The following is a 20112-nucleotide window of genomic DNA, read 5'->3' on the forward strand; positions in this document are numbered from 1 at the left end:
AGAAGCTAAATGTTTTCCCCATTCTTTGAATAGCTCAAGGTAAGTTAGATTGCATGTAGTCTGCAAAACATCAATTTCCAAGCTTTGCTAAAAAAAACTATTAGGTCAAGACTTTGGCTGGATTATTCTAACTCATGAATGTGCTTTGATCAGAGTCATCCTATTGTGGCTCTGGCTTTATTTTAATGGTTGCTGTGGCGATGGAAGGTGAACCCAGTCTCAAACCTTTTGTAGCTTCTGATATTTTTTATTTTCCCAGGACTGTCTTGTGTTTAATTCCCATCTGTCTGACCGGCTTGTTTGTCCCTGCTTAAAATAACAAGAGGTTGCCACCACCATGTTTGGTGGAAGGGACTACAGGCTGATGTCCAGTGTTTCCAGACATAGGGCTTTAATAGACCACAAAGTTTTTTGGGGTTTTTTCACCAGATCTTTCCCTACATATCTGTTCTGCTCACTGCATGGGTTATGTTCAATCCTAAGCAATGTTCTGTTCTTTCAGCAATATCCAGCAATGTTTAGAGGTGATTTTTTTTATTAGGTAACATAAAAAAGGGCACTTAATATAATGCTGACAACACTTTTCAGATTTTTAATATAAAACTACTGAAAACCATAAAAAACTTGTATAACCCACTCCACAATTATGCACATGTTTGTGTTGGCCAGGCAAAATAAAATACATTGACAGACAAAATGTTGACTTTGAAGTTCAGAGGGAGTGAATACTTTTGCAAGACACCACGTGCATTTGTTGAAAATTGTCAGTTATATTTAATGCGGGTGTCTCAGTCAGAGTGCAAAAACTCAATTTAAATATTGTCTCAAACAAAACATGTTTCTTGGCTGGCCTGGAAAAGCCTTGGGAATCTCCTGGAGGAGCAGGCCCAGGGGCCTCAGGCTTCTCAGGCTGTGGCCTCTACAACCTGACCAAGGTTGTCAGGTTAACCAGACACTCAGATTAACCAGCACTTCTCTTTTACTGTGACCCCAGATAAGCAGTAATGGATCATTGAATGTTTAAATTAATTTAATTGTTTTAAAATGTTTTCCTTGCAGTCTCAATAAAGAACAAATCCCAAGCTATGCAAATCCAATTTATAGTTTGAAAACACATCGCAATATGTGTGCATCATTAAAGCTGCTGCCTGGAGAAAAACCAAAAACAGAATTTGATAGCATTTATATCCATTTCTATAGCGATAAGAGTACTGCACATTTTCAGCCAAACCATATAAAACAGCTGTTACTTACCACAAAATGACAGCCAGTGTCCGTATTATGTGGTGCAATTTAGTAAACCATTGCTAAAATCACCCATAAGTGCTTTGTTTAACTGTTTCTTTCTGTCAGGGATAAACATACGCTCAGATTAACCAGCACTTCTCTTTTACTGTGAAATGAAGTATTGTCCAGCACGTTCTTGCCACTGGAGCCCTTTTAGCTGCAACATTTAACCTCTCTGCTGTGTTTTACCCAATAAAGTGGCTCACAAAAATGAAGTACCAGATTGCGTGATTGCATTACGTAATGATAAATATATAGGAGCGCTCCAAATATAGGTGCAGCTGAATCTACACAGTTAAAGTTGCAATGACTGCACTCTCTCTAGTGAGCGCAGCAGCTCAATAGCATATAGCGGATGGGAGGAAGCTAGGAGACCTTTTGTTGCTTACATAATGATGAACCATCCAAATATAACTGAGAATATATAGAAATACAACCACAGTGCCACGTAATTAGCAAGTGTATTCACACTGCAGTCTTGAGAACCTATATAATAATCAGAATTTATTGGTTTAAAAAATAATGTTTCTGAAATATTTTCATTTTAATTAATAATACCCCTGTTAATGTAAAAAACACCTCTTTTTTATTGTCACTAAAACCCTATACTTTAATTCCCAAACGTTCTCCTGAATGGCCCATTCTGCCTTATTTAGCTAGAGTGGCTGGCTAAAAGGATGCCCACTATCTCATGTTTAGTTTCAAGTGTGTTTTATTTAATTATGCGACAAATAAACAACAAAAAACCACTTCAAAATCAACAATCAGCCGTGAATACCAAATGAGGAAGTTTTGTGTCCGTGTTACTCAGCCTCTTTATACACAATGAGTCTCAAAAGTACACACCCTTTAAAAATTCCTGGTGTAGAAAATGAAACCTTTTTCCACCTTCAGTGTGACTCATCCTGTGAAACCAACTTGCTTCTTAAGAAAAAAAAAGTCAAATAAAATACTTGCAAGAACCTGGTTGCTGCGATTCTCCAAATCAGTGGGATTGTGAGGACCTCTGTTGTCCACAGACCTCTGAAGGTGACTTCACAGTTTTCTTCTCATATTTTTGAAATATTTTTTTGTTGATTTGGATGTTTGCTTTCACTTGGTGTGATGATGAAAAATAAAATCCCTCTTCATCTTCTGCTTTCTAGCACAACTGAAGGTTTGGGGTTAAACCTGTCTCATATTTGGAACTGCTCATGATTTTATCCACCTTAATAAAAAACTTCAGAAAAGTAAGCCCAGATCATGATGCTGTCCCCACTTTACTTCAGAGTCAGTATGGTGTTTTTCCACCAAAAATGCCTTTTAAAATTGTAGGCCACACATTTCAGTATGTTTTTCTTGAGACGCTAACACAGTCTTTGACGCAATTTTAGAAAACTGTAGTCAGACCTGTATATTTCATTTTGCAGAAATGTTTTCCAACCCTTCTTCCAGATAAATCAAGAATAAAGTCAAAGTTGGATCAGTTGCATAAAACTAAGAATTAGTTTAAGGGTTTATGCCTTTTTTTTAATTTTCCATCTTTCACCCTATTACTCAGTAGGATTATACTGGATGTCACATTAAAAGGTGAAGTGATCTCTCATGAGCTAATTTTTTTACACCACAGAAACTTCACATTTTGACACGGGTGTGAAGGACCGCTGTAAAAATGTCTGGTTTAAAAATCCACAACCTTTCCTTCCTTTGAGAAAATCCGCTCCCAGTCACCAGTGTCCTCGTTGATCTTTTATGTAGGATGTGGGTTCACGTGGGATTTGAAATGTGTAACCTTCACATTACACGTATAGAAGTGTAGATTTTACCATTCAGAAAGCTGATAATTACATTCCCCAAGGCTCTGATGGTTGCTTTGTCTGACCTCACCTTTCACCTTTCATGTAGTGCTGATCGCAGCTGCTTTCTCCCTTTTTTAACATTCCTCAGAAGTCAGCAATTTGCATTCTGCTTAGACAGCATATTTTCTTCCTTTCAGGCTCCCCTCCCTAATAGCCTCAGTCTAATCTTTTTCTTTGTTTTTATCAGTTGTTTTCTTTTATCTGTTTTTCAGTTGTAAACTCATTTTCTGCAGCAGTTTCCATTTGGTTGTCAACGTGTTTTGTTAATTTGGGTTAGCAAAGGGAAATATTTAATGGGTTTTTTTTACCCATTGTTATCCACTTCCTGTTTCCAGATGCTAGACAGCTTCCAGACGTAGCACTAACTGGAAAGTGCACCAGGGATTGCAATCAGTTCGGCCACTCTGACACATGCTGGATGCCTGTCCGCCCTTCGCCACGGCAAAGGCAGCGGCATGGTAGCGACCCTCCACGCCTCTCTACCTTTGCTCCAGGTGACGACAACAACAATCTCCGTGGCAACGACCGTGAAAGCGACAGCGAGAGTGCCGGCAGCGCAGGGAGCTCAGAGCCTGGAGTCGTGGTCGGAGGAGAAGGTCAAAGGCTACCCCTAGCCAACGGGGACCCCCTCGGCACCCTGGGCCGTGGAGACCGCAACAGAAACATGGGCGACCACAACCGGAATCTTCTTAACCGCAAAATGACTTCCGCATCCTACGACACGTTCAGCGGTGCGGGCCTTGGGAGGCGCCAGCCTGAGGAGGAGGCAGGCGAGGGCCAAAACCCACCAGAGGTCATACCACTGGCGCGGACTGGAGGGGACTACAAGACAACCTCATGCCTCACGTTGTCACGCCGGGAAGTCTATCTGTAACAGCCTGTAGGTGGTGCAATCCTCATGAAACTCCTACATTTGTGTGTTAAAAAAATTAAAAGAGGTTCCAAGCTGCACTGACAAGTCATCGGTGTGGTTGGTCTTCTCAGCCTTTGAAGATGTGAAAAATGACAAATGGATGCTTTCAAAAAGCTAAAATCAAACTGTAACTTCAAGACTCGTACTAACAATTATCAGCACTTAAACTTAAGCAAGTGATTGATCAGGTCTCAGACTGGGAACTCTTTCCAAAAACACTTTTTTTATAACTGCTGAAAGCTACCTAACAGGCAATGACTGTGTGTGTCTACGCGGAGGAAAACAATCTTTTCTTCTGTTTATTTGTTTTTTTTTTACTGAATCCAATGCATGCCTGACCCTTTGACCGTATATGTATATATGTGAAGAAGCCTATGTGAACTCTGATACTCTAAAAGTCTGGTGCATCTACACAAACTAAGGCTTCATCAGGCCAGAAATGGACTCATCTGGTCTGACCCAGCTAAGAGACAACTGAAGTTTCCTCCTGTGGAAAAAAAAATAGACATGAAGAAAATGTGTTTTCGCAATGACTTGATCTAATTCAAAGTAATCAAACTTTCCTATGCTTTACAGTGCCTTGCAAAAATGTTCATACTCCTTGATCTTTACTCCGTTCTGTTACAACTCCATTCTTATATGTATTTTATTGGATTTTTTTTTTTGCAATAATCCATTATTAAGTAGCAGGTAAATGTAAAGTAGAAGGATTGATATACAATTTCAAAAATATAAATCTGATCAGACGTTTTGGTCTACTTTAAAACACTCCATCTTCCTGAACACACCATTATGGAAGCATCATGCTGTGGGATGCGTTTCTTCAGCAGAAACAGAGAAACTGGCCGTAGCTGATAAAAATGGGTTGAGCTGATAGAGTGAAATCCAGGAAGAAAACCTGTTATAGGTTGGAGGACACTTGAGTTTGGTGCTGAGGTTCACTTTCAAGTATAAAACCACAAATCTAAGCAGACAATCAGAGTTACAATTTAATAGTTTTGACCAAACCATATTCCTATGCAGTCTGGGAAAAACTGGAGTTTTATTATTGTTGCCACATCTGAGTAAAATGATAATTAAGTTCAGCTAATTGAAGTTTCTCCAGATGAAAAAGAATGAATTCGCCCTTTGCCGTACTTCTAAGTAAGAACTGAGGCCAGTCAATGTCTAGACATAAATCCAATAGAGAATCTGCAAAAACGTTTTTTCACATCAATACCAGAACACTCTGCTAACAGTGAATAACACACAGACGGACTAATAAGGTGACATTTGAAGTCAATTGTTTGCACTAGATTTTATTTAGGGGCATTAGAATAATGGTTTCTACAAATGCGACAGTTTTAGATTTTTATATGTAAAACATTTTGAAAACCACATATTATTCTCCTTCTGATTCACACCTATGCATTACTTTTGGTTGGTCTATAACATAAGATCTTAAAAGAACCTATTGAGGTTTGAGGTTGTAACGTGATAAAATGTGGAAAGGTCCAGTGAGTATGAATAGGTTTGTTATGCACTGTAACTAAATGTATCATAACAGAGGTGAGGGGTATCAACCAGCCCCCTGAGATTCTTATAGTGTGAGCAGAAAATCAGAGCAAGACAAGACTTTTTTTATACAGCGATCAAATGTAACTACTCACAGTACATGGTTCTCATTGCGTGTTTCTAGTGCCAGAGTATTCTGCCACGTGTGAAGACGTATGTTTATGATTTTCCCTTCACTCCCACTCTGTATGTATATATTGTATGTGTGCATTTGATCAAGCAGCAGTGTTCTCTTTCTGCTGCTCTCCGTAGTTTCAGAGTAGACATAGGTGCCAACTTCATTTTGCATCTACACATACACACACATATTTATATATGAATATATATACACATGCAAGCATGCAGTTGCAAACACATAGTGTACACACATTAGCATGTACTCTCGAGCTCATGCAGAGCATTTGTAGAGCTCACATAGGGTGAAAAGTTTTAAGGTAAAGTCTATAATAACCTGCATTCACTTCCATGCAGTAAAATCATGTAAGAGACACAAACTTACACAAATCAAGATCATTCGAAAGAAACAAACTGAGATTTTGTGAAACGCTCAGTTCATGTGTGTTTGTGCTTTCCTCCACGTCTTTTTTCCTTTTCTTATGCTTTGCCTCATCAAACTAGCTGTAGTGTTTTGCCTGCTCCTCTCCAGCCAGTATTTAAACATGAAACGTATTTAAATAATTACCCATCTCTCTCTTTCTCTGACTAATGCGCAAGCCAAGATTAAAGAGAATTCCAATGGCATCTACTCTTAAAGTAACTTTAGAAACCGTTGGAGTTAGAGATATTCCGCATAGTGTAAGTAGGACTCATGTAAAAGAACCACGTCTCTGTAATTCCTGTAAGGTATATTAAGGAAAGCAAAAGAAACTGCATGACAGAAAATATTTCTTTTTCTTTTTTTTTTTAAGAAAAAGCTTGTGCTTATTATTTTTTTGGCAGCACGACTGTTTGAATACATCTGTGCTAAATGACTGCGCTTACAAAGGGGGTAGTGGAGATAATGATGGCGGACGGAGGGACTGAGCTTCAGTTGGGTAAATTTGTTTGGGCCTTTTCTCTCAGTGTTTTCAGAGTTGAGAGGAAGGGTGTGCCAGAGGGTGGAATGAGCATGTTGTGCGGCAGGAGAGCGAAGTTCTGACCTGAACACGCCCATGCTGCTGTGCCAATAACAGACTCCTTCATGTCCCGGCCTACCCGTCATCTACTGCGGCAGCCTCTCCGACACACTCGGCTGCGTAGTACAGAGGAGTGGGTGTGGATCGAGGCCAACGCTTCTTAATTCCCATCATCGGAGTGTGTGTGCGTGTCGGCGTGTGGGTGGGGGTGTGCGTGTGTGTGTGTGTGTGTGTGTGTGGCTCCATGGCGTGATAGGGATAATAGGGTTAGGTCGTCCCTGTGGTCTTAATGAGTTTCCTTTCTCCTCTCCTCTCCTCCCTCGATCTACACTGATCTCATTAATGTCTGAATGGGCGAATGTAACTCTGGTGGAAACTGCCAGTAAGTCTGTCTCCTATGTTTTTTTATCTGGTTGTTTTGGATCAGACTAGACAACGAGACAAGATTAAAAAATGAACAGCAGCAAACTCAGGTGTGCAAAGACATCTTACCTTTTTAAGAGGGATTTTAGATGTTCTACTTAAGCTCCTTGTAAAATTGTACATACTTCAGACTTTACTACTCTGTGCACAATCTGGAGTTTTGAGCCCAATGACGTACCTATTTAATCCCCAGCCTTCATTACCTCCAACACCCCCCCGCCTCCAGTATTGCTGATTTAAAGAGCTCTGTTCTTGATGGACTGCGCTAAAGAAGAACCAAAATAAAAATGTGAAAGCTTTGGAGACTCTGTTTGTAGAGACTTTACGTTGCAAAGTGGACTCCTGGAACGAGGTGTACGAGGGTCCCCACTGCAAAGTAAAACACTCGGGATACCTTTTAAGAAAAAAAAAAAAAACAGGAGTTGTCTAAGAAGCGCTTTTGTCTTCAGACTACTGTTTTATGGCAGTTACATGATGATACTTTTCAAACCCCATCCGATCTGGATTTCACAAAACTTGCTGTATATATGGAACTGTGTGGGTGTGTCCATTTTTTTTTTTATACTGCACGTTTAAACCTGAATATGTTTTAGACTACTGGAAAACAAAGAGGAAAAGCAGAGCGGACTCAGATCTGTCATCCACAAGCAAAGACTTTTATAAAAACTCTTTTATCTTGTCTTCTCTTGCTGTTTTATCCTCGCCTTGTACAGAAAACCTACACTGTAGAAAGACTGTCTGGAAACCCCTAAGAGAAGATGGCATGCTTAACGTTCAAATCTGCACTCAAGAAAAAGAAAAAAAATCAGATGAAAAACTGTTTTTCTTTTCTTTTTCATTGTTTTCTCATCTTAGGGGACTGTCTCATTTTTTGCTTTTTTTGACTGCTCCCTTCCTGTAAGTACATAATGAACTAATTGCATTTGCTATGATGATTAAGAAGAAGAAGAGGAGGAGGAGGAGCAAATTAATGGTTTGGTAATGAAGATGAATCATGTACAAGTTTGACTTTCGCATTAAAAATTTCAAACACTCATTTGGCTTACAGCTCTTTTACTCTTTTTTTTCTTTCTTTTATTTCTTAGATGCTGTCAGTCAATCAGTTTTGAATTTTAATGAATACAATGAGAGAGTTGCTTCAAGACAAATCAGATCTTGAGTCACTGACTTAGACTGGAGTCTCAAATAAGATGCAAAAAAAAAAGTCAGGCATATCCGCCTTTTGTTTCAGTGATGTTGGAAGACCGTGCCTAAAGGAAACGGGGCTTCAATATCACCTTATTATTCATCTCACATTACGGTGTACACAATTTGATCAACAGAAATGGCATACTGCAATAGATCTTTTAGACATATTGGAAAATTTCATCTTACATGTGCTACAGATCCAATGCGGGTGTAACCCAATAACATTACTAAATCTTAGTATGCAAGCGCTTCCCTCAATTCTAGAAATTGAAGGTAGAACTCATTGGATGGCCTAGTTTTTTTTTATTAATTCAGCGAACAATTATCTAATCTTTTAGGAGCATTGGAAATTCCTTTTCGGATGATCGGTTGATCTTTACATCTTTTCTGCCTAATTTTATTTACGTTTATTTAAAAGCATTTGTGGTTTTGCTCTCTCGCGGGTTCTAAGCTGAGTTGAGCTCGTTAGTTTGAACGTTCAAGGAACAAAATATATAAATGTTAGCTCAATATCTAAATTAGTTCAACTGGGCTTATTTAGTGCCCTGTTCACTATATGGCAAAGGTATGTCAACATGATTAGTTAATGAATATTTATCAATGGGTATTGGAGTTAAACATACACCACATTTGCTGAGTGGTGGTTTGAAGTGAATAAGCAGCATGAGTCTACCGTAGGTTAAAAAGTGATGGGGGGAAAAACAATACACCCTCCAATGACAAAGCCACACAATTCCACCCTGTATCCCAAGACCACAGGCGGTTTTCAAAACAGGAGTAAATCAAAAGAAAAACATATATCATCAGAGACTTCACACAACTTGATGTTCCACTTAATCAGCTTAATTATCTTGCGTGAACCCATATAGCATGTGTTTCTCAAAATAACATACAGTCACAAGATAGGAAGCAGCAGCTTTAGATGTGCACTCCAGAAACTCATCTAGAACTCAACATCTGGGGCTCAAGTTTCATATACAAACTTTACGTGGTGTAATCAACTGTGACAGTAAGCCGGTATTTGTAGATGATGTGAGTAAATGATTAATGTTTTCTCCTCTGAGTTATATATAATAGACTCTGTAAATGCTGGTTTTGTGGGTAAAGTCATGCACAGTTGGGTACGTTTGGGATTCTCTTTGATGTTTTTCAAAAGCAAAACGAATTTAAGGTTGATTCTAAGTTCCTTAAATTTCTGTGTTTTCTGTGCTACCTTTGAGCAAACATTTCAGCTGAGTCAAGGCATGGCTTTGACAGAGACCTGCATCTTTTCCACTCAAATGATCAGTTTAATATACAGTACAGACCAAAAGTTTGGAGACACCTTTTAATTCAATGAGTTTCCTTTATTTTCATGACTATTGACATTGTAGATTTGCACTGAAGGCATCAAAACTATGAATAACACATGTGGAAATATGCACTAAACAAAAAAGTGTAAGACAACTGAAAATACCCCTTATATTCTAGTTTCTTCAAAGTAGCAACCTTTTGCTGTGATTACTGCTTTGCACACACTCTGCATTTTCTTGGTGAGCTTCAAGAGGTAGTCACCTGAAATGGTTTTCACTTCATAGGTGTGCCCTGTCAGGTTAATAAGTGGGATTTCTTGCCTTATAAATAGTCATAAAAATAAAGAAAACCCATTGAATTAGAAGGTGTGTCCAAACTTTTGGTCTGTACTGTACAAACCAGAGATATTCAAGAGGCTGGTGATTACAATATGTGTCTATGACTGAATCTTTTAATACATGACTTTCATTTCTAATAAAGAACTAACAGAAATACAGAGATGGTTCTTCATGATACAAAAACTGACTGATAATTAATTCAGACATTGTACATTAACAGGTGTGCACTCTTACTATTAGTTTTCTTTTAATGTGTATGTATTTTTTATTTTAATAGGGTACATGTTTATTAATTATTTATTAATAAATTATAAAACAATTTTCCGTTGTGCATAGCAGATTGTTTATACATATGGAATTGAAATTTCAGAAAAATATATTGATTTTAAAAGAGTCATTGTTAAATTAGGTTTTGAACTTATAACCTAAAGTATGTCTATGTTCTATGACAAGACAGCAAAGCATCTGATGTGAAAATTCGAAGTTGTGTTATCAGAGACTTGAGGCTTGGCTTGGACTTGAAGAAAAGCACTTGTGAACATCGCTTCCCCAAGAAATATAATATCTACTTCAGTGTGGTTGTGTACTTCAATCTAAAAACAAATTCATGTTACATGTAGCCAATTTGCATCTGCAGATGAAGGTCATTTGAAGTAACTAAGACTCGAGTCAATCTTGGTCATCTTTTTCAGGGTCGTCAAGAGGCCAAGTAAAATTTCTGATCAGTTAAGAACTGATACATTCTGCAGCACGACTCTTTATTTTAATGTAGATATGTGATGTAATTCTGCAGCACACTGACATATCTGGGATAGAGTACTGAGATGTGGCGCTGTTCATCATTTTTAATCTTTGAAAGGTGAATATTCCTAAACTTGATGCTGCTCTGTGAAAAGTTTTCAAATGTAGAAGCAATTTGGACTTAAGACTTATCTTACAAAACGATTCACAGGTGTTAACAGCTGCAAAGATTACTGTGAAGGACTCTGAAATGTCAAAAAAATGGAAGAAAAAAAAAATCCCGCAAGGTGTATTCTGTTTTTGCAAATATGCAATACTGACCCCATCTGGTCATAGCTGATATATTTCTATTATTATATTCCTCATTTTTGTTTCACCCTCCAATAGTGGACAGGAATACTGCTATTACAATGAGACAAGTAAATTAGCTAAAATTATTCCTTTATCTGCAATAAGAGAATTACATCGTTGTTCGTGCCACATTCTTGTATTGATACAATTCATTGCAAGTGTAAACACTGTGGAGTCACGTTACTGTTCAGGATGGAGACTGATTTTGTGTCCGGGTTTTGGTATGAAATGTGCGAATCAACTCCAGAACTAAAGAGTTTGTGAAAAAGCTGGTAGCAGAGTGTCCTTATTCACAGTGACAAATAAAAATTAAAAATGTGATGTGTTTTTTTTATATGGCACATGTAAATAACTTTAATTGGATTTACATGCTAATTGTCAAGCTTTAAAATTTGGCAAGAAGATTCATATTTGTTCTTCAGAATCCTAAAAAGTCCATGTCTTGGCTTATTTCTTAGATTTGGAGTTCTTTGAAAATACTTCATGTTTAATGTAGATATTGACAAGTTTAAGTAAAATGTGATTTTCTCTTGGCTGACCAATAAAGGTTGATCAGGAAATGACCTTAGGTCAGATTAGCTCCACATGAATGACCTGCTATTCTGCTGTCTTTGACATTTTATTTTATTTTATTTTATTTTACAACATATGTCTATTGGTTATTTCTGCATTTTAATACAGACAAACAAGCAAAAAAGAAAGAGGCAGGACAAAATGCCATACAGTAACATCAACATTGACATTAACATTACCCCAGATCAGAAAAAAAAAGAAAATAAAAAGAAAAAAGGAAGACACATTAATGCAATATATTATGTAAGGCTACGTGAAAAAATAGCAGAATTATCCAGACCAGTATACAGTATAAAGGGATCCCAAATATTATGAAATATATTTTCTCTATTGTGTAATCTACTAGTTTGAAAGTCCAGCAACACATATTCAAGGACAGTCTGTTGCCATTGTGTTTTGGATGGAACTGTTATCCAGTTCAAGAGTTCACATTTCCTGGCACAGAATGTAAGCAACCTGTACAGGTGTTTTTCACAGTTCTTAAGGCTGTTGTCCGTTACTCCTAGTAACATATACATTGGATTACACCCAGTGCTAATGGAAACATTTTGTCCAACTTTTCCTTTATACTGAACCAGAATTAGTGAATTTTCCTTCAGGACCAAAGACAGTGAGTTATAGTAGATTTTTTGACATTTGACATTTTAAAGAAATGGGCCTTAATGTGCCCCCCCCCCCCTTCCCTCCCCCCCTCACACACACACACACACACATACATATATATATATAAATATATACACCTATCCGTTAGGTGGATTTCCTAATTGAAATCCACCTAATGTGAACTTTACGCAATTGATTTGAAAACTACATTTAATGTGGAGAAACAGTAACTTTTCTTTGATCTCCCCACTGATGACAGAACCAGTCAGCCTATATCTGAGACTGAGTCCAACCACCCTCCAAATGAGGGATTGCAATCTATCGGTCATGATCCCTGTCGCAGGGCCATAGGTGAGGGTTGGAGTGTAGCCAGACGGGTACATTGAGAGCTTTGCATTTGCATCATAAAGACATAAGGATTCCTTAGCACTGAGAAAAAAAAAGATGTCCGCTATTTTTAACCATGGGTTAAACTGAAGAGGTGTTCTCAGCTGATGGGCATTTTATTGATTTTATAAACCTAATGTGATGTTACCAAGGCTCCTGGTAAAATATATCCTGGGTGTTAATCTACACATACACTGTCCAGTATATCAAATGGTCTGTCGGAAGCAGCTCTCAACATGTTTAGCAGGCTTTTTTTTTATGTGAGTGACAAAAGTCTTAAGTGGATTGCCTTTGATAAGAAAACCTTGGCCTGATGGCTCAGAAATAAAAAGATGTTCTCTTGTGTTGCATTGAAATTTTCTCCTCTAATTCTTTTTGTGTTATCTGAATAGAGAAAATTACTGCAGCTTTCTGGTCAGTTAACATCTGCAGTGGCAATTTTGAAAGACCAAAAGAGTGAATTGGAGGCACTGCAGCCAAGCATAAAGCCTGCTGAATAAAAGATTCTGTCAGTGCTGTGTTCCTCTGTTCAGGAAAGACTCGTAGCAGAGCTGTAAACACACTCTCTCACGAACAAGCCATGACAGATGATATGAGAGTTGATCCTCCATGTGTTCCTCCACAGCTCTTCATTTATGTCTTTTCATCTTTTCCTGGTTAAATCAGTTGGGGCTCATCAGAGCTGTGCTATCACCACGCACGATGCAGTAGCAGAAAATAAAACGTACACAACTTGAATTTGCATAAATGTATATCCAGTCGATGTTTTTGTGTGATTGCTTAATTGCTTATTTTTTTAAATCTAATAGTCTTCAGTAAAGCTTATAAACATTTCCAGTGAATACTAAATTTCCACTCTCTGGGACAATAACGGCTAATTCTATTCTATTCTATTCTATTCTATTCTATTCCACGTTATCTCATTAACTCTTACCAGCTCCTTTGTACAAAAGGACGTCTTTAATCATTCATTCAACAGCATATTTTTTTTATCACTTTTCCATAAAGGCCAAATTGATTGTGGTTTTGAACAAAGAAAAAAAAAGAGATTTCTTAAAATTGTTTACTATTCTTAATGAACTTAACATTTTCCTGCACCTTATGCTATATGGTGCCAATGTATGAAAATGACATTGACCTTGTTGGATTGGCTTTATTTATTTATTTATTTATCATTTACTATTTTATTTATGTACTACGTCACTGAAACATTTTCACAGCCCTTAGGTGTCCTTCATGTCAGATTTAACACTCAGGAACAGAAACCAGGATTTGTTGCTGTCCGTTTGTTTGCTGAGATAATTTGGCATTTTAAGCTCTCTAAGTCAATGGACGTGCCCGCATTGAACCTGAATGGATTCTGATTTCATTGAATTTGACAATAAGAATCTGGAGTAAATGGGAAGGCATTAGACTGAAGAGGATTTAATTTGACTAATAATTGTGTTTGAATTGGACCTGTTTACTTTCTCTGCACAATCGTTCAGGATGACTTTTGTGTTGAATTAATTTAAAGAGAAAGCTAATGAAAACAGAGCAAATAAATAAAACATTCATTTGAAAAATAAAATCAGTTTTCTTCTGCCAGAGTAGTTGTTCCAGTAAATAGTATAAAGTTGATCCAAATGGGACTTCTGTTTTCTGACAAAGCTCAATGGGGACACCATCTGGATGAGATAGGATGTTCCAACTTGGAAGATCTGTAAAGTCTTTTACGTTTGCATTTTTTGATTGGAAATACTCTTTGTCTTGAGTCAAATAAGTTCAAAGTAATTGTAAAACTATGTGAATTATTACAACTCTTCAAACTCTTTAAGATATGTAATATAAAAATCTGTATAGGTGATATAAAGCCACAGACAAAAAAGCCAATCTGCACCATCCTTAGACACAAATCCATTGAGAGACACTAAATATATGATCTGACTGAGCAACAGACAGAAATATAGTTTCAATCATATTACTAGTTTTTGGATGGTTAATACTCATAGTTTGTTAAATTCGGAAGAGAAATAATTTTATTTCTAGCATATAACTAGAAGCTGCTCAGATGTGCACAGATGCCCAAGTTGATGACATGACTGGGAAGAAAACAGCACAACAAACTCTATGATTTACCAGTAGGCAGTCATGCACCTGTTCTTTTTTTTTTTTTTAAGCAGCGTTTTTTCTGTGTTTCAAAGGATAAAAAGGGCATTCTATTATTAATATGGCATTCTCTCCCTCTTCTCTTGGAAACATTATTCCTCTACACAATGTTGTTTCATGTTCTGCTGCAATAAGACGACGCACATAATTTCACCTCAAAAGCTCCATATTGTTTTTTGTTTGTTTTTTTTATTTGCTCTCGGAGCAGATGGCGGGATGCAGATCTCTGCTGCTGCCTGTGGAGGTGCTGATGATGTAGTCAGTTCATCTGCACCAGAAACCAGGAAAGAGCTTTTCCCAAACAGTACAAAGGGAAAGTTAGGAAGAAATACACACCTAGTAATTACATCTTATATCATACAATAGTCTCAATAGAAAAAAATTGGAAACCTGACCATGCTTACCATATCTACAAATATGTTTTATATCTCAAGTCCATTGCACTTAAAGGTATAAATATACTTTGCTCACATAATCACCACCGACATTTTCTGTTCAAAATGCATATTTCCCTGTCAAGTCTATGAATTTAAACAGCCAGATCAAATAAATTGCTACACTGTTTGCAGATAAGAACATCAATGGCAAAAGTTTTCATAAACCTAAAACTTTCTCACATTTTGTCATGTTAGAGTGGATGAATGTAAAGTAACGCATAGTAAGCGGAAGCAAAATAATTACTTTCAAGTAGGGTGAATGATTTAACAATTCTGTTTCATTCTTTAGTTCCTTATTACAAGCATCTGAATGTTTAGGTTTAAATCATTGGGCAAGAAATGGGTAAGGAATATTTTAATAAAATCTGAACTGATTTGCATAAGATGACACAGAAAGTTTAAATATAAGGAGAAATAAGTTCATTTTCACGGAAAACAAAGAGCAAAGTAAAAAGCTGAATGTGAAAATGGCTGAGTCGACGTTGAATGAACTACATTCATTAAACACTAGAAGTGCTCGGTCTACTATTCCACCCACTTCTCTTGTTCATTTTCTGATTTATTCATTCCATTGGTTTCAGTCGCTCTCCTCTCTCGCGCTCTTCAGTGAGCAGTTTAGATTTGAAAACAGAACCAATGCCACTGAGTGGGCTGTCATATAATCTTGTTGTCTCTCTGATGCCATCTTGCATTTCATCCATGATGCTGTGTTTTAAAGACTTGCCTTCTTTCAGACCTTTCTTTTTCATTTTTAATGTCACATAAAATCTTAATAAAAATACATTAAGGTTTGTGGTTATAGTGTGACAACATGTAGAAATTTAAAATGCTTATGAATACTTTTATAATGCTCAAATTTACCAAAAGAATAATTTTTAGAAACGTAAAGCCTAAGAGCTGTCTGTATATCTGTGAGTGGTGACATTATTGCCCTAAGTTAAAAGAAAGAGTAAATTGTGCACACACACACAAAAAAAACTGTAATTACTTTTATTAAAGGGACTTACGTATATCCACAATTGTGTTAGAGGTGAGCAGTAGTTCCTTAAATTTTTACTTTTTTCCACTGAGTAAAAGCAGAAGTTGGAATTTGCAAAGTTTTTCAGTGGATTACACCACTGCAATAAAAGATGAATTTCTCTGACATTTCTTTCCCATGGTAGCCAATAAATATGAAGTGCAGTCTCTGCCAAGGCCGTGCATCTTCCCAGAACCTTCAAAGCCTTGAAGGACTGAAAGATAATTTGGCAGTAACGCTTCAAGTCTGATGTTGACGTCCGTACAATAACCTCATAGATGGATGCAGAGCGCAGACTATCCAAATGAGAGTTCTGGTAAAAGATGAAGTACATTGGCATTAGGGCCAGGGAAAAATATACATTGAAAAAAATGACAGAAACAAAACCTGATCCGGAATTAGATTATAGCTTTTACTATTAAAATGGTTTTCATATTTTGTTATTTCAGAGTACATACAGTTTTCCCAATAGCCTTTTTATATCACAGATAAAGCAGAAACATGTTTAAGAGCTTTTTATTAGTATTCAGTCTCTCTATTGCATATCATTGCTGAGCTATGGAGCTCATAAACAGGATTTGTCAACTGGATCCTGATTTAATTACTTAAGTAACCAGGAGACATACAGTACTTATGTAGTTGAGACAATTTCATCTGAATGTTCAAGAGGATACAAAAACCTTTTATAGTGATGGAAGTTGTTGAAGAGTGCAGCAGGTCTCTCATGGGGAAATAAGTTGAAACCTCCAACAGATTTCTTAGATCTGGCAGCTCAGCCAACCTGAACAGGAGGATATAAGAGGCTTTGGCAAGCCAATAATGGCCATCATAAATGAGGTCCAGAGGTACTCTGCTGAGATAGGAGCGCTCACACCCATCAGGCCTTTATGGTACAGTGGCCAGACAGAAGCCATTCTGCACTAAAAGGCACATGAAAATCTTTCAGTCTAGCACTCTCTTTTACAGCTTAAATTCAGCAAGCGCTAAAAGAAAGAAAATTACAAATGAAAATGTGTTTTTAACCCCCAATAGAATAGAATAAGCCCTGTTTTATCCAAAAACATGTTTTGTTCTTCTGTTGTCTTAAACATGAACTAATCTGGAATTATGCTGGAAAGTTATGTTTTCAAAACTATGGCTTACAGCAAAATAAAACCTCACAATTCAGTTTCTCAGAAAATTAGGCTACATAAGAAAATAGAACAAGCACTTATAAATATTACATTCTGACCTGCTACTCCTACAAAATCAAAAGGAATACTGCAGTTGTCAATGTGAAACAGGAGGATAAGCCAAGGAGGTGGTAAGGACCTTTTTTTGCAAATACCGCCACATGAAAATAGTCTAATAATCAAAAGTTGAGTGGAAGAAAAATTTTGAAAAAGGTGAAAAGGCAACATGGATCATCACAGCTGTGAAGGATTGTAAACCAAATTCCAGTCTGGAGTTGCTGGAGTCACTGCAAACAGCTAGTGATTTATTCTTAACCCTGTCTGCTGGGAAGAAAAATAACCTTACTGGTGTTCAGTTGACCAAAGTTTTCTTTTATGATAAAAGTAAAATTCGCTTTTCACTTAGAAAATCAAGTTCCTGTTGTCTGGAGGAAGAGTGAAGAAGTCCAGAACACAATAGGTAGAATAAATGCAGTGAAGTTTGCAAGAGATAAGAAAAGGCAGAATACCTACTATTCTGAACCGGAAAGTTTTTGTTCCTCTACTTACATGGAATATAAAATTAATGCACTGAGCACAAACCTGTGATCTCTTAAAATGTCAAGCGGGTTGCTTGTTCTGAACAAAACTTCCATATCTGAAGACAAAATGTCAGGAAAGTGTTCTCTCTCCAAGATATTGTACTCTTGTCAACATGTACCAGAACAATATGTGTGTCCATTTGATCAATCAACATAAAAAAGGAATGTTTAAGTTAGAGTCGCCATATTACATCAATTTTGGTTATTTGTTAATGATGCCATTTTTTTGGGAATTGTTCACAAACTATTTCAGTCATTTCATTAAATTCCATTTGGTAATATTTGTTCAGTCTTTGCTGTTATTTACTGTGACAACAATATATAACTGGGTTCACAGAGAGATCCATTTAAAGTATTAATGTTTTGCTGCTGTTAATGTTCACATACACATATTCATGCATCACTACCTGTGTAATGAAGCCTAGGCGCAAATTCAAACTGGAAGACTCTTTTATCCCCACCGGGACCCATTAATTGAAGCGACCTGCCCACAATCGTCGACCTATCAACGCTGGACCAAGCCACGTCACGTCCAATCATCGACCAAGTCCCAGCTGATAAGGACCTTCATTCATGGCGTCCTTCGCTCTCCAGCCGAGCTCAACCCACCACCACCCCTTCTCCTCCATTCGCCCGGTCCTGAGGCCCGCACCCTTCTTCAACCTCCACCACCAGTGCCCGGCCCTGGGGGATGACGTTCCTAACAGCATCGGGAATGCTCATCTGAAGCCTATCGCTAACGCTGCGATAACCGTTATCCCCAGCCGGTGCCCGAGCGCCAAAGACTTTAAATTCTGTTTGTCAATAAACTCTTCTAATTGTCTTCTTATCTCCGTCTGAGTCTCTCCAGATTGAAATATTCTTGTATTTCTTTGTGACCATTTGTGATTGAGCTGAAGTCTGTCTCTGTCAGGATATTCTTGTAATAAGTCTTCTAATATAAAAGGATTATATCAAATGGTTTTAAAATAGCTGTGCGCTGATGTTTCCCAGCCAGTCTGCTGGAGCTTAAATGATTCTGGCAAGCAGAGTCTGAGAAACTTCCAAAGGAAAGGTGTGCCAAGCATGTAGAGGAAATCCAGGAAGACGTTAAACCACCTGCTGCCAGAAGGAAAAAAAATGAAGAGTCGGATCACTTACGCAAAGGCAAATGTACGTGTGAGAACATTTGAATAGCCCAAGAATATTATGCTTTTACTCCTGAAAACATGTATTTATTTCAAAATGTACACTGAAAAATTTTTTGTCAAAGCTCTGAATTGTGTACTATCATTCTATAGGCCCCAGGTATGCAGTTTATTAGGATACTGTGAACACAAATCCTTGGAGAACATAAAAATTGATCTCAAATTTAATCTCATAGGTTATTTCTTCAGACTGAAAGTTTCAACAGAAGCTTGGACTGAATGACTAACTGTTATCCTCCAGAAATAATGTATGGGTTAATGTTGTGAAGGTTGTTCCTAAAAATAAAGAAAAAGAAAACATGAAAAAATGTGTTAGTTATAGGAAGAGCGGGGGAGAAAACAGAGAAACAACAGGAGAAATAGAAGGGTAGCCTCAGTAGTGCTGAAGTTAATCCTAAGCTAGCAATTTCTTACAAACGCAGAGACAACAAATATGAAGCGTGAAAGGCTCCCAAACGTAATACATGCAGAAACAGAAAATAGGTGTTTTAATGTGCCTATGCGTTAGAATAACTCAGAAATATCCCAGTAAAGAAAACTTAGATCAAATCCAGAGAGTATAAAATGCCAAACAGATCCACGGAGTGAAGCAGAATATAATTTTCCATGGCACCAGAGTGAAAACTTAAGATCATACAAACACTCCAGCATAATTTACCAGCCGTGATGTGAAACAATATTTTCTTAAAGTTGTCCATGCCAACCCCAAGAGAATGCCACCCTAAACAGACAGTCACTTTGCACAGATTAAAAACTGCCACTGGTTTAAAGTATAAGAAAGGTTCCCTGTGGAGAAGTACATCCATGAGCATGAGAAGTTGAGTAACCTTATTTTAAACCACCAAAACCTGTTATTTGATCAAATAGAATATTTGGTCACTGTACACTTGTTTTGGGTTGCCATAATGGAATTTAAATGTTTATTTTATTTTATTTAATAATGCTCATAAGAATTTTTTCACAAC

General features: G+C 37.3%; 1 protein-coding gene across 1 annotated transcript in view; it reads left to right on the top strand.

Moving 5' to 3' along the window:
* pcdh7a (protocadherin 7a) overlaps positions 1–8166 on the top strand; it is a 57443-nt gene extending 49277 nt beyond the window's left edge. Inside the window, exon 6 of the mRNA XM_032562470.1 lies at positions 3461–8166. Coding sequence (XP_032418361.1) covers positions 3461–3999 — 539 coding nt within the window. The 3' untranslated portion in view covers positions 4000–8166. The remainder of the gene's footprint in view (positions 1–3460) is intronic.
* The last annotated feature ends 11946 nt before the right edge of the window (positions 8167–20112 follow it).

This window comes from Xiphophorus hellerii, chromosome 5 (genome assembly GCF_003331165.1).
Source record: "Xiphophorus hellerii strain 12219 chromosome 5, Xiphophorus_hellerii-4.1, whole genome shotgun sequence".
Classification (NCBI taxonomy): domain Eukaryota; kingdom Metazoa; phylum Chordata; class Actinopteri; order Cyprinodontiformes; family Poeciliidae; genus Xiphophorus; species Xiphophorus hellerii.